At 37.9% G+C, this 27061-nt stretch overlaps 1 protein-coding gene across 1 annotated transcript in view; it reads left to right on the top strand.

Moving 5' to 3' along the window:
- Window positions 1-27061, top strand: part of NELL2 (neural EGFL like 2) — a 148977-nt gene that overhangs the window by 36501 nt on the left and 85415 nt on the right. Inside the window, exons 6-9 of the mRNA XM_062583812.1 lie at window positions 1755-1827; window positions 1994-2076; window positions 3140-3268; window positions 4536-4638. Of these exons, the coding sequence (XP_062439796.1) occupies window positions 1755-1827; window positions 1994-2076; window positions 3140-3268; window positions 4536-4638 (388 nt within the window). The remainder of the gene's footprint in view (window positions 1-1754; window positions 1828-1993; window positions 2077-3139; window positions 3269-4535; window positions 4639-27061) is intronic.

The raw sequence follows: 27061 nt of genomic DNA, 5'->3' as shown, positions 1-27061 counted from the left end.
TCCACTAAAACAACGTACCAATATTTTGGGCATATTCACACTGGGATATAAATATATCTGTGTCATTAAGTGCTTAAATCTGAGAAGGCAATTCTGCTTTCTGGTACTAGTAGTGCTTGTATGTACCTGACAACCGGTGGTGCTTTAGTTTAGGAGCCTGTACATAGCCTTTCATATATTATCAGAAATCCCTGATTTGGAAGCCCAGATGTGCTAAATGTCACAGCTCTATTACCCTGGGGAGGATGAGGAGGAATCTGAATTCCTGGTAAGTGGCAGCATCCAGCTTTCATCACAGGTGATGTGTGATAAATAAAGGTCTTTACATAGGTAGAGAAGCTTTGTTGTTAATAGCTAAGTGACTTGTATAGTTGCCTGTGTTATCAGAAAAAAGATGCGTTTTAAGCTTTTTAATTCCTTCTTTTCAGGAAAGTGGCATAACTTGAGTTGATGAGACTTTGAACTTTGACACTGAGGAGGGCAGGAGAGTGAGGTGAACACCCAGAGCTAATGAGTGTGTTCTTCAAAGAGATCTTTGCTCCTGAATTCCAATACACTTGCTCTGGGAGGTCTTGATGTGAAATCTTCTCTTAACCCTACCTGTTTTACTATTAGCTAGTAACTGCAGCTCCTTGCATGGTATGGAGAAGTGTCCAGTTACCCTAAAACATTGCTTTGTTAATGGAAAGGGTAGGCATGTCACTTATGTATACTCTCAGTAGCCCTTCAGTGACACCTATTCTTCTCCATGGGTCACTTAGGCTGTTAAGGCATCCTGAGTCATGCACTTGAGGTCAAAGTTCTGGCTCTTAGGCTTTTTAATAGGAATACTGTGTAGTTGGATGAAATACAGCCTTTTGCATTTAGTTTATATTGTTCCTTGCGTCTTGAAATGTTCCCTTTATAAGCATACTGAAACATGATGTAATTATTTTGCCTTCTCTTCTGAGTATGAGATAATGGGAAGGAGTCATAGAGGAAAGGGACATCTGGAGCATATATGATAGCATGGCTCACTATTTCTCCTTTCCTTTTGGAGAGGAGCAAAGTGGCTGCTAATGGTATCTTAATGACTAAGGATGCATGTACATTCTACCTGTAAGCATGTTATCTGTTCTGGGTGAAGCAGGGAATTTCCAGATGGCATATTTAAATTTCATGCTAAACTTCCTGTTCTCTTAAATTCTTGCCAGCATGCAAGTCTGCAGCTGTGTAACAGATAGGTAGTTTCCTAGCATTCTGTCTGCTTTACAAAGAGATTCGCATCAAAATCATAAAGGGTTTGCATGAATGTTTTTCTTGAGTCAAATTTCTTTAAGATTAACTTCTATTTGACAGTTGTAGTTCAGTGAAAAATTTGCGTATTAGTGTTTCAATGTCACTGGAAACACAATTGCTGTTTAAAATTATTTTTAAATGTCGTTTTCAACCTTTTCTACAGTGGCTAACTAAAAATAACAATGAATTCAAAACAACCCAACTTTTGCCACATTATTGTATCTTGACATTTAATCTTATGTCTTTAAAAATGATCCTCTGTCTGTACATATGTACATACATACATGTACATTTATCCATTTCACTTTCTTTATTCTTCTGTTGTTGCACTAGGTCCAGATAAGAAGCTGTGTATTCATAAATACTGTTTTTATCAGGAAGCTTTTCTGTGTAGGCTTTAATGTTTTATGTGGTGAAAGGAAAACATAATTTTGACAGGTAAAAAGAATACATCTCTTTTTCTTCTCTGTTTATAGGGAATAATGCAAGATGTGCAATTACTTGTCATGCCTCAAGGATTTATTTCTCAATGCCCAGATCTTAATCGCAGTAAGTCTATTAATTCTTGCACCGTAAAATGAAAAATGTGCTTCTTGCCTAGTTTCTGTTCTGCAAGCTTGCTTAAAACCTTGAGATTCAGTGTATTGATTGTCATTGTCAATGTGATTGAACTTACTGTAAATACATCTTGACAAATGTGTATTTGTAATTCTAGCGTGTCCAACTTGTAATGACTTCCATGGCCTCGTGCAGAAAATTATGGAGCTGCAAGACATTTTAGCCAAAACATCAGCTAAGGTAATGGTTACTAGGAGGCATAGCACAGGAGAACTGAGGACTCTAGGGCTTAATTGCTGTCTTTTTGGATTATTTGTGTGTTTGTGTGGATGTGCATATTGGTGTGTGCAAAATATAATTGCATGTAAGTATGTTTGTATATGTATTTAACTATGCCTAGTATCTAATTCAGAGAACTTCCTTATATTTCATTCTCTTAATTTTTTAATCATATGTTCTAGTCAAATGTTTTAATAGTAAACATAATCCAAAACTCTGAACAAGGAAATGGCCCATAAATATTCAAGCTCTATCTATCAGGCTAACAATGCAATAAAACTGTACTGAAGCAGGTTACTATGCTTATAGTGCTTATTGCAGCAAGGTTTATTGGTCCAAGATTTTTCTAAACCTGAGCTGCCAAGGGAACTTTCAGATAAAATATGTGCAAGATAGGCAACTGAGAATCATTTTTTTTCTTGTGAAGGATCATGCTGAAAACGCTCATGACTGCCAGTAAGCATGTACTAATTTAAAGCACTTAAAGTGTCTGTTCCATAGCTGTCTTTAGGAATGTGATTAACTGGCAACTACACTTTTTTTTTTTTTTTTTTTTTTTTTTTTTTTTAAAAAAAAGAAGTCTTGGTTCAATTGGAAGAACAATTGCTGGCATGTTAATTTTAACTTTACCTCCAATTTTGACTCTACTCAGATTCAGGTCTTTTGTGTAACATACTACCCATAAGTAGTTTATGTAGCGCAGGATTCCTGGTCAGTTCACACATACAGAGATGACAAATTAGGGTCCATGTCCATCTTATCCTACTCTGTCCTATGATGTTCCTGATGTTGTTAGTGAAAGATGGAATGCATTATTTTTTACTACTAGATTTTTTTTTCTCCGAATGACCAATCATTTAATCTCTTCATATTTGACAATAACCATTTCATTATCTTTGACTGTATATCATACATGCATTTTCCTGTCTACGTGGTTGATGGGGTTACAGTTCCAATTACGTTTTCAATGATATGGAAACCACTTACAAATCTAAACCCTACTTTTTGTGAACCATGTATACAGCTGTCCCAAGCTGAGCAGAGGATGAATAAGTTGGATCAGTGCTACTGTGAAAGGACCTGCACAATGAAAGGCACGACTTACAGAGAATTTGAATCGTGGACAGATGGCTGTAAAAACTGCACTTGCATGGTATGGCTACAGCTTGAGTGGAAACTCAGGAACCCTAGAGTTTTCTTTAATTAGTTTTACTGTGGCCAAGTGTTGAGAAGACTTCCAGTGTGTACTCTAGATAATAACAACAAAGTTCTAGAAAACCTATTCTAAATCTAGAATACTATTAACTGATATATTTTTCTATTATTTCAGCAGTATCAGCATGTGTAGCTATCCTAGATTTTATGCCTGCATAGGCAGATGCTATGCAATATATTTTTCTGTCATGTTATTCCCATGCACTGAATTGCAAACAGTTTCTCTGGATAATTAATTCCTGGTTCTTTTATCACTGCAAACACAGTATTGTTCTTAGAAAAAGATTTAATGGATCCCTTGTGTGTCTGATTCTGTTTAGTTTCCTTTGGTTACATCTCAATAAATATGAGATGTCAGGGTCATATGCATGTTCTGTTGTATCACAAAAAAGTATGTGAAGTGGATGGAGGACTTTCTAAGGTATCAGAACTTCAGAAACAGTTGCAAGTATCTTTTCAAATACCAAACCATGGTATCTTGGTTAATGTCCATTCCTTTAAACCTCATTAATTCCATTTGGACTGATTAAGTTCCTAATCCAAAAGACATCAGTAACTGGTGGAATGGCTGCTGTTGCTGGTACTGCACCTTAGATGAATTTGTTGCTATGTTTTGCTAAGCTGTCCTCCTTAAGCATGATTTGATTTTGGTATGTTTCTAGCAGAATATTAGCTTTGTTCTTTAGCAGTTGTAAAGTTGTTAAGCAGAAGAAGGCTTGGTCCATAGTATCAGACCTGGCTGATTGCTACCTAACAAATGCATTCAAAGCATTTAAAATGTATTATTTTGTATCAGACTTTTCTTGCAGTTATGATATTATTATCTTTTAAAATATATTCTCTTAGGTAAAAATTAGAAAGTAGAGTATTTCTTTATGAGGCTTTTATATTTCACACTAATTTGTTAATTTGCTGGTGACTGGCAGAAAATATTTTTTTACTTCCAAATAAACTTGCCTGTCAAACAAAAACACTAAACAATTCAATTGCTATCATCTCAAACACATCATACATGTCTAAAACATTATGAATGATATTTTAAAAGTATAGTTTCTATTGTAACTATTAAAAGAACCATGTTAAAATGGCTTTTTGGGTATTGTCAGTTTACTGTACTTAAAAATAGCTTATATGCTCACATTTTTGAGGAAAATCTCTTCTCTTGCTAAATGTGACTATCAGTTAAGCACTTTTTATTTTTCTAGAATGGTACTGTGCAGTGTGAAGCTTTGATTTGCCCCTTCTCTGATTGTCCGCTTAATTCTGCCCTGGCATACGTGGATGGCAAGTGCTGCAAGGAATGTCAATGTAAGTTTTACTGTAGTGCTTCATTCTAATGAATGCTTTAAAATCTGTAAAAAGAATGAACCTTTTAATAAAAATACCTCTGACAGAACTGATCAGAGAATTACATATCTGAATTTGAGGAACAAGGGAATTCTGTGGATATTTTGGGAAACTGATAACCAAAATGCCTTCATTCCATTTAGGCTATTTTGCTCAAGTTCAGTTATTACTTTTTTGAAAACAAATTTCATATGAGTGTCTTAGCAAAAATGTTGATGTAAAAACCAAAAAACCTGCAGCTTTTACCTAAGTTGCCTTCTAGTGAGATCTGACCTAACAGCTAGAGACTTGGGAGTAAATGTTTTGCATTTATTCTGGAAGTGTTTCCAACACCTCTAATTCAAATGTATTTTCCATTGTCCGTTACAGCACTAGAAATAGAGATTCCGGTTTATGATCCTTTTTCTGTAATTAGGGGAAGAGCAAACTCCTACTAGATCCGAGAGACTAGTAAAACCTAGTCAACTAGAAATGTTCTTTCACAAAAGGTCACACAGTTATAAAGGAAATTGAACAACGGTAATTTCATGTTGTTATTTGAGACAGATGATTACCTTTCTGGTTTCATAGGACTTTGCATTTGTTGCAAGTAGGGTCAGAGAAGAGGAATTTGAGGTTAACCAGTATCTTATCTAGATGGACTGTATATAGGATTTCAGCTTGATTATGAATGAGTGTCACATGTGATGGATATTTTAAGCTAGGTTAGAAGCCATTCTTGAAACTGTTTGAGAGGCATACACTTAATTCAGTAATTATTGAGGCTTTTCTGTGTGGCTTCATCACTTCAACTGCTGTATAAAACTTCTTACAGAGTATAGACAAATATGTAACTGGTTAAAATGATATGTTGTAAGATAAAATTCAGGAAGACAGTTTGTACTCCATTGGTCTTGCTTCCACAGGAGTTTATTAATATTTAATTGTGTTACACAAGCTACCCTGTTTTAGGAAGGCTTATTAACTTACTCTGATTCAGACGAAACTAGCTCAAATGCCTCAGCTGCACAGATTTTTCTATGCATTTTATGTGGCTGAGGGAACGAGTAACTCAGGAATGTAAAATGTGCAGAGCTCAGACCTCCGAATCTTTGACCATTCTGATGCAGTTTGAGGATGTGATCCTGTAAAGTATTTTTCTGTGATGTACTGTGTGTGAATTTTCTTCAGGGAAACCTGCATCTGGGTATTAGTGGGCAAGTGCTCACGTAATAAAAGACTACATATAAGTTATTTTTATTGGAAGCCTTGACAAAGGTCAAGAAATGAATGGGCATATGGACACTGACCTCATTATACAGCACTAGTACTTTTTGCATTTAAGGTACAGCTATGCTACAGCACAGTATGATGATTACTCTGATAGTCCCCGATGTACCTCTGATAGTTCTGATGTTCTTAGTATTAGCCAAAGCTTTTTAACTTCCCGTGCTGTTAATCTGTTGCCAGTACACAATTCAATTGTAACAAACATGCATGCATAAATCCTTCTGACAAACTGTAAGAAAAATTATTAGATCATAAAATAAACATTTTTCAAATATTATCTCTGATTTAATCTAGAGTATGTAAAGTGTTTTGGTTTAGTATTTTTCTTCTTATGTTTCAAGAGGCTGACTCACTGCAGCCAAAAGGCTTGCTGTTAGTGCAAGCTAACAAGATAATTACTTTCCAGTGAAAGAGTGTGAAGAGTGAAGTTAGAGGCATTATGAACTGTGAGACCCTCATTTGTTCTCCTGGCCCATTTGCTGGAAATGCTGAGTTGTCACAGGTTCATATATATGTGCCAGCTGTATCGTGCCCTCTTGGCATCTTCAGTTCATGTCCTGAGTTGATTGCAGTCAGTGACCACAGTTCTTGCTCAAGGGGTCAGATCTGAGTTCCTTTATTTAGATAGTTTCTCAAAATAGCTTTTTTTATTCTCATTTCTTAGAACAGTGTCAGGGGACATAGCATCTGACTAGGTCATGTAGGCTGAACACAAATGGCTGATAATTGGGAAAGAAGCTAATAGGGGAGTGTTGCCTAAGGAGCCGCTATCTTTAGCATTAGAGAGTTGTAAATGGTGAGGAAAATATAGTATGTCTAATATACTGTTCTTCAGTTGAGTTTTGTTGCAAAACAATGTGTACTGTTATCTCTGTTTCCTTGCTGTTAGCTGTGGTACCTTGTAACAGATGATGAGCTGTTTCTGCCAAACTGTCATGTGAGTAAAGCCGTCTAGGCCATGGTAGCTGTGGTAGCCTTGTTCTGCTGCACTCGGGGCTAAACTCTTCCCTTTTCTTTCTTCTATTGGTATGTTAAGAGCCACCAAACTGAGAAGAACTGATTTAATGACAGGCAGCATAAGAGTAGGAATATACTGAAGACTTACGGTGACCAGCAAACAGGATTTGCAGGTGAAGTGTGTTTGTGTGTGTGTATATTTAAACTTTAATTTCACAGAGCTTTAGCTGTGTAGAATTTAGGAATGTAGCCGAGCTCTTCACTTACACTACTGGATAGAATAGGACTGGTACATTCCTGTGGTCCTGGGGCTAGGGTAGCACTTTGTGGCTCACGCTTGTAATGGCTACGCTCTCTTCCCCTTCCCCCAGCAGAATATCTGCACCCAGATGGCTGTTTGCGAAATGATCTCTGGCCAGTGCTGTTCCTCAAACCATGCCTAGCGTTGTCTCAAAACATGCTAGTTAGTCCAAATGTTTCCGTGAAGTGTGCTAACATTCAAACAGTATGGGTGATCACAGGCCAGTGCTTAAGCCTGGGCCCTGCCCTGTTTCATTTACAGGGATGACTATCACCAGTTTGCCTCCTAGGTGCTCTCAGCAGCCAGATGGAGACTGGTACATCAGGGGGCACTTACATGAAGGGGTGACTGGACTAGTTAGACTGAATTGCCTTGTGGGTATGTGCAACTCTAGCTCCAGTGACTATATGGAGAGTCTAGATGATTCAGTTGAGTACCACACTTCTAGAAAGTTAAAGTTAAGTGAGATTAATCTTTCTACTAGTTACTGATGGATATCAGTGTATCAGTAGTGTCATATATAGGAGTAGCAAGTTGGCTTTTATATTAAGCAGTTGTGCTAATAGACTTGTGAGAAGCAACCACACTGTCAAGCCCTGGGAAGTTATTTTCAGCCCAGTATTTAAGTGAATAGATAAGACAAAACTGCACTGTCTCCCTGGGTGACATTCAGTGCTTTATACTATGAACTTCAGCACAACTGGGTTTTTTTAAATGTTTACTTAATGGAAAAATATGTAATATGGAATCTTGTAGGAAAACTTTCTGATGCTTCATTGACTCTAATTCTTCGTGTATGCTGAAAGAGAAGGAAGTCAGCAACAAACACTCACCTTCTCCCTAAACCCCATGACTTCAATGGACATTCAATTTCATCCCTTTTGTCTTCTGTGAAGACAGATGCTGCTGTCAATGGGAATGACAATGAACACAAGCTATCATTTTGTTTTCTGTTAACCAGAATGGGCTAAAAGAAGCTGCAATCTTCCAAGACACAAATTGGACAACGTATTGAATGCATGTTTCAGCTGTAGGCAACTATTCAACAAAGCTCAGTCAAGCTAGCAAAGTATACATCTTAGATCAGTGGGAGCCTCCTATAGAGGTTTCTTTTGGAGCCAGAAAGCAGAGAATTTTCTTTTTTATTCCCAGTGCCATTTCAAGCCTAGCTGAGAAGGCTAGAGATCATTAACTTATTTTTTTCTTCTGCAAAGACAAATGAATTGTGTGGTGATAGGCCTGATACAAAACAGTGAGAGATTAAGCTCCCCTACTGACCTTATGAAATATAACTTTACACCATGGACTTGGCTTAAAGTACAAGGACAAAATGATTTATTTTTAAGTGAGTTGTGAAAGGACTGCCAATGTCTTAGTAGCTGAGGCAATTGGTACTTGGTCAGCAAATCTTTTTATGGTAACTTTCTTATTAGTCAGGATATTAACACTATGGCATCACTTAAGTAGCCATGTGATGTATATATTTTTTAAATGGAGCCAGTGTATTTTTAACAGCCTAACTGATTTTCATTTTTCAATGCCAGCAGTGATCATTGTATTAGTGTCTGACACAGTAATAATTCCCAGCCCCAAGACTGATTTCCAGGAAGAAATTGTTCTGTTCTCATCACTGTCCTTTCCCAGTGACACTGCAGACACTTACAGACCTAATTCCAAACTATTTAAACTCCCCTGAATTTGGTTGGGACATATTTAAGGTCTGGGCTATCATGTCCAAATATACAGGCTGTGATTTCTCCCCCCTCCCCCCGCCATGCGCTGTTTTCTGAAACAGACATTTGATGGTTTTCTGGTGCATTGTAGCCTCATCTACACTCTAACACAACTATCTTAAGCAACTGTAAAAAGCACAGACTGTATTGGATCAACTCACACTTCCATTGCCAACAAGTATACATAGAGTATGTAAAGGGGTTATGATTTGGAAAGGGTTTTTGAGCAAAATGGTTAAAAACATACATATGGACATGGTACTTAACAAGGATGGATTTCTGGTTTGGTGTTCTGTCTTGCTAGCTTGCAGGAAGCTTAATTTGATACTTAGAAATTAAGAGGATTCCTCCTTTCCTCTTGATAATGTTCCAACTTTTCCCCAGAGCTACAGACACTTCTACAAACTCCCAACTCTTTTAGCCTACTGGCACAGAGAAGGAGTTGTAAGAGCCTGTCTGCTTCTCACTTGCACAGCAGGTGCTGATCAGCAACAGTACAGAATATTTATCTAAAAACTTAAGGAATATAGATGCTTTCTAGCAAATCCATTAATGTTTGTCCAGATAGACTTAAGCATTACAGACTTAAGCTTGTGCTGCTCACTAAATCTCATCTTCTCCCCAAACTGCTACTTTTCTTGGTTGAGGAAGTGGTACCATCTTGCCTTAGATGTATCTATGGCAGCACAGTATGCCAGCTTCAACCCCTTTCATCAGTGTGCTGAAGGAATGACTATTGCATTTAAGGTGGCAAAAGAGAAGAGGCTGCAGTTCAGAAATCTGAATGGTGGGATCAGTTAGTACTTGAGTGCTGAATTAAATCTGTGCCTGCTGAACAGGCCATCTTACTTATATTAACTAAGTTGGAATCCAGCAGCCTGGAAAACAAAGACCAGCTCTAGTAGGTATGGTAAGTATGTAGCAGGTACGGACAAGGCCTGCACATCCATTCTGTAGGGAGCCAGGAGACTCCCCTGCTCATTCAGGATGAGAGAATTGTGATCTGTAGTGGAGAAATAAGAGAGTTTTGTAGTTGGTGGAAAACTGCACTTTGTGGGAAAACTGCCTGTTTAGGGCAGAAAACTGAGTGTAGTGAGTGTTGAACTGGAAGTTATGATCAAGGGAGACAGGATAAGGAGAATGTGTGGATTCAGAGACAGGAGCAAACAGTGGAAGTATGTTGAAGCAGTTCATACAAATCAGAGTGTGAAGCTTGAACAAAATGTCCATTGATACTAAACCAGTAATAACTAGCTAAAGAGATCGCTTGGAGCAATGGTACCATTAGAAGTATTTATATAAGACAGTGGAGCTTGCCTCTGAAAGTGGAAGAAGCCGTAGAAGTCAGGTGAAGAGAAATCATTAAAAATGATGATGAGGTGGGGCATGGTTCATGTTATAACTTGCGCATTTTTGTTCCCTGCAATTTAATATAGAATTAGTATGGGACCTAAAATATATTAATTAAGTCAGTGCATGTAGGATTTGAAGATTAAAGCAACTGCAGTGCTGATAGCTGGACCTTCACAGGGACTGCCTACAGTTAAAAAAAAAAAAAAAAAAAAAAAACACACACACACAACAAAACCCCGTACTGATTGGATTACTCTATGCTCTTGGATACCATTAGTCACAAAGTGATGATGTTTTTTGCATGGTATCCAAGGAGAATCAGTTTTAGTTGGCAGTGCTTCCTAAGATAGATCCCAGAGAGCAAATCATAGCATTTGTTCTTACTTCTCCCTATCTGTGTGGAATTATGCCAGATTGCAATATTCTTCAAAGAGGATGTGAACTACTAAGGGATACTGTGAAATACTTTACTACTAACTTATGACTGCTTTTACATAGTTCTGCTGTTTTCTGTTTCAACTATAAATTCATACATCTGAAGTCCCTAGCTCCTCACTCAATACTGTCTTCTAGTAACATGCACTGTAGGTTACTGTAGTATAATTCCGTGGAGAAGTGTCAAACATCACTAACCCTGCAAATACTCAGGATTAGGTTAAAGGAAAGCCCAAGTCTATTAGTTAGGGCCTCACCGTAGATTTTAGGCTAAGCTATTGGACTATTGAATAGGCTCAGTGCAGGTTCTTCATAGTTTTGATCTAATCTTTTTCTTTAGCAGTGAAATAATGCTCATTTAATTGTCAAAGTTTTTGTTGTTGTTGTTGTTGTTTTTAAGGACATCTTAGAACATTGAAGACAAACAGCATTCTATCCAGTGCAAAGAATTGGTTACTTTTTGATCATAAATATTAATATATGGCTTAAGATACTGGTGCAAACAGAGCATAAATCCTTTATTTTGAGGTGAAGTTTTCAAAAAATCAGATAAACTAGCCTACTTTCAGAATAAAGCAAGTCAGGGATGTAGCTGGCATTGAGTTATTCCTTAGGACTGTGGCATTTTTATATCTTCCTGCATTCAGCATGCAGAATTTCTGAATGCTAGTTAGCATTTTAGCAGACTCTTTCTAGGTTTTCTGTGCTGAGATGATTCATATCAACCTCATTTCTCAGGCCTTTGAATCGCATACAATAAGAGTATTACATTATAATGACAGTTGAAGAGTATTATATATGTCTTGCAATACAGAGAAGAATAACACTATTTTACTGCTTGTTTATGTAGGTTTATTACTTCAGCAACTGCATGAAGTTGAAATGAAAGGCAATGTTTTTATTAATTTAGGAATAGCAAAAATTTTTCTAACGACGTTTTTGTAGGAAAAAAAATCTTTGAACTCACACAGGTTAACAAAATCAGTGTAGTAATTTTAGATTTACAAAGGCATAGCAGAAAAGTGTAACTGATGCATGTATCATCTCTGCATTCCAGCACAGCAGGTGTGATCTCAGGAAGCTTAATACTGTACTCAAAGAATGTCCTGAGTGCCTTTCCTGTGCTGAACTCGAACAACTCAAGGCAGTTGAAAGGCTCCACTTGGTTTCTGTAGACAGGTCTGGTCCCCAAAGGAAAATGAAGTTGTTGAAAAGACCCCTGACTCTAACTGCTCAGTCTCTGCTGTGCTTTCCCTTTAAAACTGCAGAACTTGTCAAACTCTTCTTATACCACAGCGATATATTTAGTTTACAACTGTCATATTTCCAATACTGGCATTAATAAGGGCTCTTTGGTGCAGAGCTTGTAGCCTCCAAGGACCTTTTTTGGTAAACTGGGCAATATGCCTGTGTCAGAAAAAAAGTGTCTTCACCCATATGTACTTGCAGTTCCCTCCTGAGCCAGAACTCTACTACTTGTATGTTTGTGTTGTGTAAATTAAAATACACCTTACAGTATGCGGAGTTCTCCAGAATATCTTGATTTTATTTTTCCTCCTTCCTCATTTCGAGTCTCGTTATTCTGAGTAAGCGCAGGAGAACTGAGAGAATCAGTGCACTGTACCTAAATTGAACTTTTCATGCATCAAAGAGTGTGGCTGCCTCCTAGGCTACTTGCTTTTTAACTATTCTGGGCTTTGTGCGTCATGGAACTCAACTGGAAGACGGAGATCTGCAGGCAATGTGTCAATATATTAGGAGAATTCCAGTTAATGGTAAATAACCCAGTTTTAGTGTTGTGTGCCTGAGGAGTGAATTATAAAATGTTTAAAAATACCTCTATTCATTAAAATGCATTGGAGTGTATAGTTTTCTGCACTAAAGAAAAAATGAAAACATAATATTGGTAATTTTATTTTATCAGTAGAGAATTAAAAATATTTTACACTGAAATCTTGCTGTAGGGCCTACTTCTCTTCCTTCCCTCTACCTGATCCTATTTTGTTTAGGCAGTTTGAGAAAACCTATTTTTTCCCTCTTTCATCACATTCTTCCAGGGAGCTCACAAAATATTAAATCCCTGTAGCAGCATATTATTTTATTTCCAGTGCAAATAAAATCTTAACATGTTAGATATGAATATTTTGGCTTCTGTACAACTGAGAATGGATGGATTGGCAGCATTCCAGTTTTAGTATGCCACTACCCCAACTTTTGTAATGCTAATTTCATCAGAATTTACCTAGTGAGGTGATTATGAAATAATAAGAAAACTCAGGTTTAATTTCTAATTGCAAAAATTGTATAGGATATTGGGATGTTCATGTGCCTATGTGTTGACTTCGATGTTTTTTCTCACCAGTAATGAATTAATGTCGCTCTGCATCTGTGTCATTGGCATTTTTTTGTACCCTAACAAGGAGCACATTGCTAAATCAGCAGCTTGTAATGGATGTTCGAGTTTCTGTCTGGACATCTTTCTTTGTGGATTTTGCCTATTTCTGTAGTATCAGTAACAACGATCCATAATGAACATATGTTAAAAGGGCAAAATTTGGCTTCAGGTGAAAACACCAAAACTGTGGTGTTGGGAAAAGGCCACAGCATGTCATGGAGCTGGATAGAGCAGACTATCAAATGAGTAAGCAAAAGAGCTCATCGAGACTTCTGCAGTTTTGCAAAGAAGGCTTTGTGCTGCATTAACTCCTGTTTACAGCAGGCTTGCCATATTGACAAGAGTCATCTATGTGGAAGATTGGCTGAGAGGAGGTAGTGCTAGGAACCGCAAGTGTGTAAAAAGACATAGCTACAGCTGTCCACCACTTCCTAGGTAATGTGGGAGGAATAAATGGGAAGAATGAGGAGACTGAAGCTCTGTTTTAAACAAAATACTGTAGTATAACAAAACGAAAACCCTTAAGAACCCTAAGGATTGTGATTTTATTTTCCAGAGAGTGTAATGAAAGGCTGGTAAAATACACATGAAATTAATTCAATGGGATTAACATAAAAATACATGTAATGTTATCGTTTATCTTTACAAAAATAATGATTTAAACCAATGGTTTTCACTCTTTCGATTGTAGAAGTTTGAAAATATTCCAGTGAATTTAACTATCTGCTGCTTGGTTGACTTTTCTTTGTAACCACCTGCAGATACCTAACAGTGTGCAGACCCTCAAGGCTGTTATTGATCGCTATTTCTGCATCCGTTGGCTCATAAAATGCATTCTGCCTCAAACCCTGGAAACATTTACACATATGAGACATCTTCAAAATTGAAATCTAGGCAAATATAGTGTAATAGTCTATTCTTATACTTTCCTCATCTGTTCCCTGTATTAGCAGTCCTCTTCAGGGGACTTGCAATTCAGGGGAATTAGAAATTCTGCTGTCTTATTTTCTTTCTTTACTGTAGCCAGGCACAGGACTATAACCAATGATATCTATATTTTAAATCTGCTCTGCATCGCTGCCAATTTAGAGTGAGGTTTTTTACCTCTTTCTCATTTTTGGTACCAATTTTCATTAAGAAGAAAGCTCACCCCACTAATTTAGGGGAGTACCTAAGTAACCTAATGCTTTCTGTAGGATAACTGATTATTATTTTGTCCTACTACTGTAGCTGACTATTGTTTTGTCCTACTTGTTGAAATTATTTATATAACTTCTACTTGTAAATGAAAATTCTGGAACTGTCCTGGTTGCGCTTAGTAAAAGTTTACATAAGCCTTTTTCAAATAATTTTGACTGATTTTCCAGTTTTCATTTTATTCTTGTTCAACTGGTAACATTTAGTTCAAATTCCTCTAAAATTATTTGACATTTTTACATTTTTTCTTAACAGATGAGTAAAACTTGAAAATACTAGCTTTGCTGTTTTGCATTGACAAAGCTATTGTGGTGAAGAGTATTTTTATCTTGATCACTTCTGATGGACAGTATATACTTTCATATATAAAAGAGAATGGTTTTACACTGACATCACTGTAATAAATTGGAGTTAAACATCAATTTTAATTATCAGATTTTTTTCTATTCTGAAAATAAAGCAAGAAAATACTCTTAACTATCTGGAAAATAAGCAGAAAGCTATTTCTAGTGAGCCATTACTTCAAATGCTCTGGAGGTAGGGAAAGAAACTGGCATGATCCTCACTGTATCATTTTGGGAGTGATACTACTTTGAAAGCTATAAATTCTGGTATTATTTCCTTAAGCTGTCTTTTGGTGAATGTGAATATAACTTAAAGACAGCATCCTCTCTAGGCTAGCTTTACAAAGTTGTGAAGTGGGAGTTCCTGTTTTCTACATGCTTTCATAGCAGATGTGTTGTAGATGCTTCCATAGCTGGAGGTTTAGCAGATCCTTGAGGCACCTAAAGGAGAAATAAAATTTGACTATAACATAGACAAGAACAATCCTGCAAATGGATGCTGTGAAATTCAAAGAAACTTTTTAATAGGAGCAGAATGACTTCAGAATGCTTTAAAAATATTGTTCATAATCTTCTGTGGCTCTATATGTATACAGTCGTTAATATGGCAGAAATACATACCAAAAATTGTTAGAGTTTTGCATTACTGTTGTAGAGTTACTGTAAAGAAATGTGGGAATATATGCACTTTAAATATAGAAACTTAAATACAGGAATAAAGGAATCACAACCTCATTCTTAGTCATGCATAGATTAGAACACCCATTCCACGCATTTGTACCTAGTACTCTTTATCCTGTTTCCAGTTGACAGCTTGAGCTCTGTGAAAGCTTGAATCTCCATGTGAGCAAACAAGTTAAAGATTCTCACCTTGGCATCTCTTGTTTTATTTGAATCTGGTTTGTATGTACCTTGCAAGTTTTTTTTAATCTTCTGGGAAACTATTTACCAATACTATTTAAAGCAAGTCGCAATCATTCTTTTTTGGTGATAATTGATCATAGAAAAAGCCCTGTTCTTCATTCTTTCGAATATAGCTTCGTGTTTTGAAGACTAACTTCATCTAAAGGTATCTTGACAAAGCTCAAGATCGGTTAAATCCCAAGGAAATGGTTGAGGGAAAATATCTTGTAGAACAGAAGGATCTCTCCTCCTTAGAGAGTGACAGTCCTTTGCCAATACTTGCCCTCACCCCTCAAAGCTTGAAGGTCATATTACAGAACAGATGAGATTCTGCCTTTTAGAAAATGTTTCTTACCAGACCATGGTTGTCTTGGAAGTAGATAGATGAAGTGAACCAATTTGTTTAATATTTTTACTTGTTATTATCAGTTACTTATATAATGGTAGCATTGAAATCCTCAGCTGTGAACCGAGAGCTGTTACTATAGTTACTGCACATGGAACACAACACACAGTCCCCTGTCTTGCAGAGTTTACAGCTTTAATGCAAGATGAGATGAGTCCTATCTCATATCTGGGGTGCAGAGACATAGATGGGGGGAGAGGAAGGGAAAACTGAAAGGAGTCACTGTCCTGTCAGACTTCTCTTAGGTCTGTACGTGCACTTCTAGCTGGCTAGTCATAGGTTCCAAGTTGGAGCTGTTGGTGTTAAGGGCTGTATCTGATTTTTCATATCCAGGATTGTCTTCTTGAGGAAATGCACATGTTGAGATACTGATACTTGTTCTAGATTTGATGGCAATATTTAATTTTTTTAATAACTTTTCTCTCAATCTTCTGTCCTCACTGGCCTTTTCCCTTCCACCCCCCCCCTTTTTTTTTTAATTCTTACAACAGTAGAACTTAGCAGAGGAGGGAGAAGCCAATTTGACTTTCTCATATAATTCAGTATTATAATAAAGTTATCGTATATGTTGGAAGCTCATTGTCAACATTATTCTTTCTTCTCTCTTGTGAAATACTGAAGTATTGCTCATGTATTGAGGCAGTGGTAGGTGAATTCATTTTCTCAGTCTGTATAATGCTCCCTATAACAAAATTAAGTAGTTCCAAGGGAGACAGGACTTATTCTTGCTAGGGTGATACCCCAAATGGAGCAAAATCCATTAGATTTTGTTCATCATAATTTCACTATTCCTTCTTAATTTTATTAAATTTCCCCTCTAGACCTCTGTAGCTAATGAAAACAAGGTGTTTGATGTAATATTATCAAAAACAGATTCAAGAACTTACCAATGCAAACTGGTATTTTCTTTCTGGTGTTTAAGAACTTGAAATGCTGAGAACAGATTTCATAAAATTCATTAAGCATCTTGACTTAATGAACTACAGTTGCATTACTTCAGTCACTACTGAGATTCTTAGTGAAGAAACAAGTTACATTTAAAGATGAACTTCTACACTATTGAAATTACAGAATTGTACTTTGTCTTCTGCAGATCTGATACTAATAGACTATAATTAAAAAATATTTTCTTAAACTGCCCTTTGACTCTTGGCTTCTGTAGAAATGCAGTGGTACACAAAGAAGGGGGTGGGGAGAAGGTGAGTTGGCTGACACATCTGTAAGACAAAAGTATTGCAGCTCTCCTAGAGACAGGCATATACTACAAATCCATATAGACAGACTAACACACTGTACAGCCCTGGCTGCACTAGCATGAGAGGTCTGAGTCTAATACCTAGAAATATCCTACTGAAAACAACAGAAGTGTTTGTATAGATGTTGCTTATTTTCTGCAGAAGCAGTGACTCTAAGGCTTTCCCTCAGTGATGTATTTCACAGACAGAAAAAAGAATATTCATAACAACAGTTTTTTGGTCTCCAGTTTACCATTTTACTATAAATGTCTCAGAGCATCAGCTTGATGCACTCTAGAGAATTTAGCTATGACAAAGCAGAGTGTGAGCATCTGGTCCAGCTACTTTTACATTTTTAAATATTTCAAATCCTGAACAGACTCAAGACTTGAAGTACCATATTGTTCAGGAATGCACAATTGATAATAGCAGCTTGTAACTTTTGGCAGCCTTGAGGAAAAAGGGACATGATGTTAGGCTTTCATGGGTTTTTATTTTATTTTTTTTAATTTGTCTCTCCTGGTAGCACTTGCTTTTTTAAAATTAATTTCTAATTGAATAATACTTGACAATGAATGTTGAGAGTGAGTATATATCAAATTTGGAAAGCCAGTTTGCATAACTGACTTTAATCAAGTTTTCCAAAAATCTATTTACCTTGCTGTCTGTTTTAAAAGCCTTTTGCTGAACTACTGCTGGGGGCTTAGCTCAGGTACGTTCAGTGGAGTTCTCGGGGGTGTTTGGTTATGCCCAACTCTTCCTGTCAGTTCAGGTAAGGAAGATAATGGGTTTCAGAAGGGGGAAGGGAGGAAGGGCAGGTTCATCATATGGAAATGAAAATGGGGAGAGGAAGAGATGGGAGTGTAAAATTCTGCTCAATTCATCTGTAGACCTAGATGCAGATGTACAAGTGCTTTGAAAGAGCTGTGATCTAACAGCACCTGTAGATGTGATGCTCCATCTGCACGCTAATCCACTTCTGGGAACTGTGCAACGTGCTGGGCTGGCCTGTGCCATTATGCAAATAAGGCATATGTGATAATTAGTTAATATGCCAGTTAACAAGGGGCTGCCATTTAGAGGGGAAGAGAAAACACTTAGATTTGGGAGGAAAATAAAAATAGAAAAAGACAAAGATGGAGCTATATAGACCTATATGATACCAGGTGACAGGATGCTCTGCCTTTGCCCGAGAGGCATGTTTATCAAAGGCACAGTGCAGAATTCCTCTGTAAAGTGTGGTGGAGATTGTCCTGGGCAAAGGAGGGTCTGGTTGAGCATGGGAGTGGCAGTAGGGTCCCTGATAGTCATTCAGGTATGGATGTAGTCTGAGAGTGCTTAAACAACACTGGAGCAGACTTCTGGTCAGAAACAAAATGTTGGCAGTGGCTGTAAATTTTTGGAGCAGAAGCAAGTTTCTTTGGAGCCTGTATAATTTGGGTGCATAGAATTGTCACTTTTTCCCCAGATTAGTCAGATTAATCTTTTTGGATAAATGGAGTAACTACACTTTTTGTCTTTTTGTTTTAATATTGTCAAATGAAACAAAATAGAAAAATCTCTGAAGGTGCTGTCCTTCAGGGAGACTGACCTTGTTTTTGCTCACATGGTGGCCTGTTTCCTCAAAGGCTACAGAAAATAGCCATCTTACTGATAATGCACAGCAGGCTTTTGTGTTGTAGAAAAATTATGCATAATTGATGCACTCTATTTTTTGATGGTTAGTCTGGACAAAAATATGGTTAGTATCCAAATAAAATGATTTATTTTTTCTCCCTGTTTAGCCAAAGACTCTGTGGAACAGGATAAGAGTTACCCTGTTACAGCACTGTTTTGGGAGTAGCCCCCTCATTCTGATGGGTGGTCTTAACTGAAGATGTGACAATGGAGAATGCAACCTGCTTTTTATATGGTAGATTACTGCTGATGGTTGATGATTTTCTCTCTCTCTCTCTCTCTCATAGATTTAAAATAGTGATTAAAAAGTGTGCAGGCTTCTAGCATATCTTCATTACTTTCTGAAATCCTTAACACTTGATCTTAATTACATCATCAGGTTTTATCTTGCTGCCTTATGGATGTTACTTTAGACTTTCTGATGGGGTAGTGAGGTGTTTTAAGGTACCTATTTGCACCTCTAGTAAGAAAAAGTTCTATCACTACTTTAAAGAATACCTGACATAAGGAGTCCATCAAAAAATGTCTAATCCTGCTTTTATCAGCAGGCATGTAATCATGTGTTCAGTTGGCCTTACAGACTGTTGTGCTATTAGTAGACCTTTAATTGAACTGTTAGTAGTCACATAAAAAATATTAAGCTTAATTTCTTTTTTTCTCTTGACATCTTCTTGCACTTTTGTCTTAGCATTTGATTTTATTGTTTGATATTTTACTGTGAAAGCTGTTTGAGTACTGAATGGGCAACATAGTTATGTGACAAATGGGTGGCAATTTTGATTGCATTAGTCATGTCTAGTTTTCAAAATCCTATGTTTAGAGTCCAAAATATCCCAGTTCTGTTTAGCAAGCAGAATATGGTCCATTACTATAAAGCCAAAGTTGTGCATGTCTGTCAGTATGAATATTTTGGCTGATGTATTTAACCAAGTCAAGTTGCTATGTGATGTTAACATAAAATGATGTTTTGGAAAGATCTTGACACCAAATACATTGTTCAGATTCCATGCATGTAGATACACTCCCTAAATTGGTGCATTGTTGCTTTTTCTGCATATGTGGACAGAATATCTAATTTTATCCTCATTAGTGTTTGCCAGAATTAATAACATTGTGTGTGCTGAACAGAGCAAAAAGGAAAGCAAAATTAAAGTCAGTAAATATGAGGACACTGCAGTCAGCCTCTCTGAAAGTGAGGCTGTAATCTCTGTCTGTAACCTAAATCCCTAAGTATTTTGATCCTACAGCTTCTCAGAATCACAGAGTGGTTGAAGTTGGAAGGGGCCTCTGGAGATCATCTAGTCCAAACCCCCTGCTCAAGCCTCATCACCTAGATCACATGCCCAGGACCCTGCCCAGACAGCTTTTGAATATCTCTGAGAACGGAGACTCCACGATCTCTCTCGGCAGCCTGTGCCAGTGCTCAGTCACCCTCACAATAGAAAAGATATTTTTCTTAGACGGAAGTGCCTCTGTTTCAGTTTGGGTCTACTGTCCCTGGGGAGCCCAGAACTGGAGACTATTCCTGGTATGGCCTCACCAGGGCTGAGCAGAGGGGGGAGAATTGCTTCCCTTGACCTGCTGCCAATGCTCTTCCTAATATAAAACAGCTCAGGAGGCTATTGGCCACCTTTGCCACGAGAGCACATTACTGGCTCTTGGTCACCCTGTTGTCCATGAGGACCTCTAGGGCTTTTTCTGCAAAGCTGTCCTGCAGGTCTTTGTCCTCCAACCTGTACTAGTGCATGGGGTTGTTCCTCCCCTGGTGCAGGACTCTTCATTTTCCTTTGTTGAATTTCATGAGGTTCCTCTCTGCCCATCTCTCCAGCCTGCTGAGGTCCCCCTGCATGGCAGCGCAGCCATCTGATGCATCAGCCACTCCTCTCAGTTTTGTGTCGTCAGGAAACTTGCTTAGGGGTGCACTCTGTTCTATCATCCAGGTCATTACTGAAGGTGTTAAATAGAATTGCACCCACTATTGACTCCTGCGTACACTGCTAGCTACAGGCCTCCAACTAGACTTTGTACCACTGATCACAACCCTCTGAGCTTTGCGACTCAGCCAGTCTTCAATCCATTAAAAAAAAACCAAAAATCAAAAAACAACTTAATTGAAGAGTATTACTCACGGTAGGCAATGCAAATATATTTTCAAATATATTTTCAGTAGTAACTAAATCATCTTCCATATTACTGAAAAGCCACTCTTTGGATGTAGGATTCTTCTTTTCAAAGTGTTTCTCCTATTTCATACATATCACATATTTAATAAAATCACATGCATGTGAAGGAAAAATTAGTATCCTCTTAATCTACCATGAATTACAACATTAAGTCCTTGTGAAATAGAGTCTTGGATCTCTGTTGGCACAACAGTGTTGAAAGCTGAGCACAGAAATGTATGTATCTCTGACTTGTCTAAAAATTTTCCAGCTGGGGAATATTTACATATTTCTTATTTGCAGTTTATGTTTAAAGTGATATCACCTTATTTCCAGCAGGGGACTATTTGTGAATATAAAAAACTCTTAGCAGTCTCCCGTTTCATCTGTTGTAGATGGAATGCTTGGTTCCTTGAATCATAGAATCGGGAAGGTTGGTAGGGACCTCTGGAGACATCTTGTCCAACCTCCCTTCTCAGCAGGGTCACCTAGAGCATGTTAGACAGGGTTGCATCCAGGCGGGCCTTGAATATCTCCAGAGAAGGAGATTCCATGTAGTCTGTAGTGGTTAAATATTAGAGTTAGTATATAGTACAAAATCTACAGATGAATGTACACACACATTGAAATGTGAACAAGTTCTGTTTCTTCTTGGCTTATCTCATGTCATTTCAGAATGATTCCCAGAAAATTTTTTTCCATTGTTCTTCCAATATGGGTATCTTGGATATGGGCTTCATTAGAGGCATCTGTGCTCAGTGCCATGGGATGTCCATTAGCTTTGATCAGCTGCAAAAACTGTTTCCAAAACTCTCTGTCCTGCAGCCTATGCTTTACTTCATCTGTCAGGTCTATTTGCCTCAGCTGAACTGGCTCCAACAGAATTTCCAGTCCAGTTAGCATTTTGATGGGCTTCCTCCTTGTTCCGATTGCTTTTTTATCCTTTAAGGATACCTCGAAGAATCCTCATTATAGGGCTCAGATGAGTTCTCCAGGAAACTACCTAGCAAGAATACATGGGCAGGATGTTTTATGTAATTTCCCTATAATAGGTGATGGAAATAAAAGAAACAGTGAAGGTATATAGAAGAATTTATTTTTTTTAGATTGACTCCTTGCCAACAGGACTAAGCAACCCATTAGCATGGCTAATATTGCACATAGTCTTAACTGATCCTATAAGTGCTCTAGAGCAACCACTTTGTGTTTTCAAAGTAATAGAAGCATTTAGCATTTCGAGCTAGTAAGAAATACAATACAAATGATAATTGATTCCTAATCATTAAGAACTTCCAAACAGATTTTTTTTTTCTTTTTTTAGTTGAAGAAGTTGAAGCAGATGCATGCAGTTTTCCCAACAGTGAATGACTGGAAAAATTAGCAATGTATTTTCCAGCTTGAAATCTGGAATAATTTTGAATTGTTGAGGGAGATGGCATGAAATGAAACAAGTTTCAAATCTTAAAACTGCAGTAATAGAGGAGCTTGTGCTATTCAGGAAAAGAACAAAGAAGAAATGCTGCCTGAATCCCGGAAAGATAAATGAGAGAGAGGTGAAAGCAAGTCTAATAGTGGCATAGCAGGCAAAAGAGAGGAATTCATGAAAGGTGACCATTATCTCTACATGTATTTCCAAGGATAAATCCACACAGAGGTTTTGTACTATGTAAGCTTGCAAAATAGGATTAATGAGACTTACATAATTCCTAAGCTTCCATTCAGAACAGTGGAGAATGCAATCAAAGGAGATTCCAAGGAGGAGGTTGGAAAATTAAAAGAACTAGACTTTTTTTCTTTTTCTTTCTTTTTTTTGGATATCTTAGTCTTGTTTTGGTGAACCAACATATGTAGTCAAAGATGTAGCCACATAGGAATAATTACAGAATTTAAAGTGAACATTATAATTACTCACAAATTTTACAAAACTTAAAGTTACTTTTGCTATTCACTGAGCATTTATGAATACATGAGTGGAGTGGTTTGAGGAGTTCATCAGGCTTCTAAACTTCCTAACTTTAACTTGGTGATAAGCCTGTATCAAAATTAGCTTAGACCTCACAGGGGAACATGCATAGAATTGAAGAATTCATAAGCAATCTAGATAGCAAAGGTGATAAACACAGAAGTGAAAAAGTACTAAATGACCTCCTATAAACTTGGTGAACAGAAGGGAAGTGTTAGCTGCATCATGGATTTTTGCATAGGCAGTTTAAGAAATGCAGAAGGAAAGTGTCATTTAGAGGCCAGTGGAAAGAAAAAAAAAGAGTTGTAAAAGACAAGTGATAATCTGACAGGCTATTGATAATTCACTGAGCAAACACAACAACTACTGGGGTCCTGAAAGATTGCTTTTGCTGGATAAACATCGAAAAGTTCGTATGCTTAAAGCGTGTTAAATGATACTACAAGGAATATTTGTATTATCACAACACCTGTGTAAATTAGCAGTGGAGATATACCTTGCTAATAATTGTTAAAAGACTGTATTGATCCCTGTCATGTAATATTTGATCATTTTCTGTATACAAATGGATCAACATTAGTTAGACTCCCTGACTGTACAGGTTTCATAGACTTCTTGTCTCATCATCCCAGAAAACTGTGCGCTTTGAATAATAGAATTTGTTTTAGGTACTGGGGAGGATGTGGAAGTTTGATGGCAAGAGGAAATGCTTGATGTAATTCAGCTGTAGATGAAATGCTGCATAGGCAATAACTATAAAATCTGGAACAACCAATCAGGTAATTTCTTGAATCTGTGGAATCAAAGGATGAAGCATGATATGTTTCCCTGGAGTTATACCAATCACAAACTAATCTTGGGAAGCATTTAGCTAGGCAGAAATTAAATCTTTGCGGGATTTTTCTAATTTCAAAATTCTAGTCCAGATGTTCCTGTTGTTGAAATATCTTTATTTTTGAAACAAAATAAAGACATGAAGCATCACCATCTACTGGCTGTGGGATGTGTACTGGCTGTAACAGGTACTGGCAGGAGGCAGGAAAAAATATTAATTTCCACAGTGTCTAGGATATAGATCCTGTTTTTTTTTCTTTTTTTTTTCTCTCTCTTTTTTTTGCTTTCCTCTTAGATTGTCTGATCACTGTATAAACAGGACCCTGATACTCGGAGGTTTTATAACCTTGATTACAAAATGATAGCAAAATACAATATACTCTCCCACAGTGTCTGGACCTTTGAGAAATGATCTTTGTCCAGTATATGAAGAGTTATAGGAGAATGGCAAGAGTTATATGGTCAGAGCAATCCCTCACAGCCCTGGAGTTTGAGAGTCCCTCTGTACATCTTTTTTCAAGAGTCTATGGAAAAGAATTGACTTAATTGCTTTTGGCATATGCTAATGATAATGCAACACTGCATTATGATCATTTCAAATGTCAGGGCTTCAGAGGGCTGTTGGTAGGATCAAGAAATATTTTTCTTCCTGATTTCACAGTAGGCTCCAAGTTTTTTTTGATAATTTTTTGTTCTAAGTTACTCTGAAGAATCAAAGGTTTGTTGGTGGTGGTGAGATTCAATGGACTATGTTCTGAGGTAGCATGGGTGCTATTTTTTTTTAGTTTTAGATCCCTACATCCCAAGAGTATTTTGGCTCTAAGAGAGGGCTTTATTCCAGGACAGAATGACAGCAGCCTTCATGGCTTTTGTCTTTCCTGTGAACAGGCAGAGTTTGCCTACTGGAAGCATGTAAAGGTGTGCTACATTATCAGTCCATTGCCATTGTGTTGTCCTCGGGCATTGCTATAGCTTGTTTTTCCTGTTAAGTTGTTCTATGAAGCTTAGAATATTTTTATCCAAGAGCTTAATACATGCGTATTTCAGTTTGGTGTCCTGGCCTGTGATATATGTGATTGGATGATCACAGAATCACAGAATGATTGGAAGGGACCTCTGGAGATCATGTAGTCCAAACACCCTGGACTAGTCCAAACTCTGCATTTTCCTTTGTTGAATTTCATGAGGTTCCTCTCTGCCCATCTCTCCAGCCTGCTGAGGTCCCCCTGCATGGCAGCGCAGCCATCTGATGCATCAGCCACTCCTCTCAGTTTTGTGTCGTCAGGAAACTTGCTTAGGGGTGCACTCTGTTCTATCATCCAGGTCATTACTGAAGGTGTTAAATAGAATTGCACCCACTATTGACTCCTGCGTACACTGCTAGCTACAGGCCTCCAACTAGACTTTGTACCACTGATCACAACTCTCTGAGCCCATTCATCCGGTTCTCAGTCCACCTCACTGTCCACTCATCTAGCCTGCACATCCTCAGCTTGCCTATGAGGATGTGATGGGAGACAGGGTCAAAACTCTTACTGAAGTCAAGGTAGACAACATCCACTGCTCTCCTCTCCTCTCCCCAGCCAGTTATCCCATCACAGAAGGCTATCAGGTTGGTTAAGCAGGATTTCCCGTTGTTGAATCCATGCTGACTACTGCTGATCGCCACCTTATCCTTCATATGCTTGGAGATGGTGTCCAAGATGAGCTGTTCTATCACGTCGGCAGGAATGGAAGTGAGGCTGAGTGGCCTGTAGTTCCCTGGGTCCTCCTTCTTGCCCTTTTTGAAGACTGGATTGACATTGGCTTTCTTGCAGTCCTCGGGTACCTCTCCTGATCGCTGTGATCCTCAACGATGATTGAGCATGACCTGGCAATAACATCTGCCAGCTCCCTCAGCACTCATGGGTGCATCCCCTCGGGGCCCATGGACTTATGGGTGTCAAGTTTGTCTAAAAGGTCCCTAGCCTGATCCTCCTCCACCAAAGGAAAGTCTTCCCTTCTCCAGACTTTCTCCATGGTCTCCAGGGCCTGAGATTCCTGAGGGACGGTCTTAGCAGTAAAGACGGGAGCAAAGAAGGCATTCAAAGAATCTGTGTATCCTTTGTCCCTTAGGCCGCTGTCCCAAAGAGTAGCAGGCCCACATTTTCCCTGGTCTTCCTTTTGTTGTAGATGTATTTAAGGAAGCCCCCTTTGTTGTGCTTGACCTCTGTTGTCTGATTAAACTGCAAATGGGCCTTGGCCTTCCTAGTTCCATTCCTGCATACTTGGATAATTGCCTCGTCCTTTCTGGCCTCAGTGTTTGCTACTCTCTGGTGAAGGTTTATGTAGACTTTTTCACAGACTTCCTTCTGCTACAGTTTGAGGGATGTCCTTCCTTTTTCTGGGAGAGGAAGGAGGCACTGGACTGAGGTTTTTCTGCTCTTTATGACCTGTCTTTGTGGATGTTATACTGACTTTCTTCTTCAGTTAGACTTAGGACTACTCTCTCCTGGACTCTCTTCTGTGGCTCTTTAATTTCCATACTGCTTTTATTATATCTGACTGCAAACTGTGCTATTCATGAGATTTGGGGGGTTCTGGCTCGCTGTTGTATTATGTTTTGAAGGTGTTGTGCAGGCTTACATTATACAAGATAGAATTTTGTTACTATGCCCTTCATTTCTTTTTCAATGTCTATTCCATGAGCTGTTTTTCCACAAGTTGACAAGGTATTAGAAAAGTGGAAAAATCAAAGAGCTGCAACTCTTTAAAAACTTTTAGATATTTTCAAATGTCTACAAATTTTTGTTTGTTTTAATAGAATAGATAAAATTGTCTGGGAATGAATTGTAGTGCAATTGATTTATATCTCAAAATCAATGATTAACAAATTAGATCTAAAACACGTAATCTAGTACTTTAAGATGGTAACCTACTCCTGTTATTTCATGATTATCCTTCCTTGATGAACCTCGACTATGACCTAAGCAACAGAGATGTCAGATTTTCCACACTTAGCATTTACACTACTTAGCCATTGTATTTCTCATAATGTAATTGCAGTAATAGACCCTTTTAGAAAAAGGAAAACAGTTTGTTGTGAAGGTATTTTGTGTAACCCTTAAATCTCAGACAGGAACTTTAGTGAGTAATCTAGTATGAGCTTTTCAGCACACTCCTGTGAAACTTGCTACTGTAAGGATATAAGATTGGCATGTGGTGCATGAGGTGGTGATGT

Source organism: Rhea pennata, chromosome 1 (assembly GCF_028389875.1).
Source record: "Rhea pennata isolate bPtePen1 chromosome 1, bPtePen1.pri, whole genome shotgun sequence".
In the NCBI taxonomy this organism is placed as follows: Eukaryota; Metazoa; Chordata; class Aves; order Rheiformes; family Rheidae; genus Rhea; species Rhea pennata.
The sequence above is the reverse complement of the archived record's forward strand: the minus strand, read 5'-3'. Positions and strand labels throughout refer to the sequence as shown.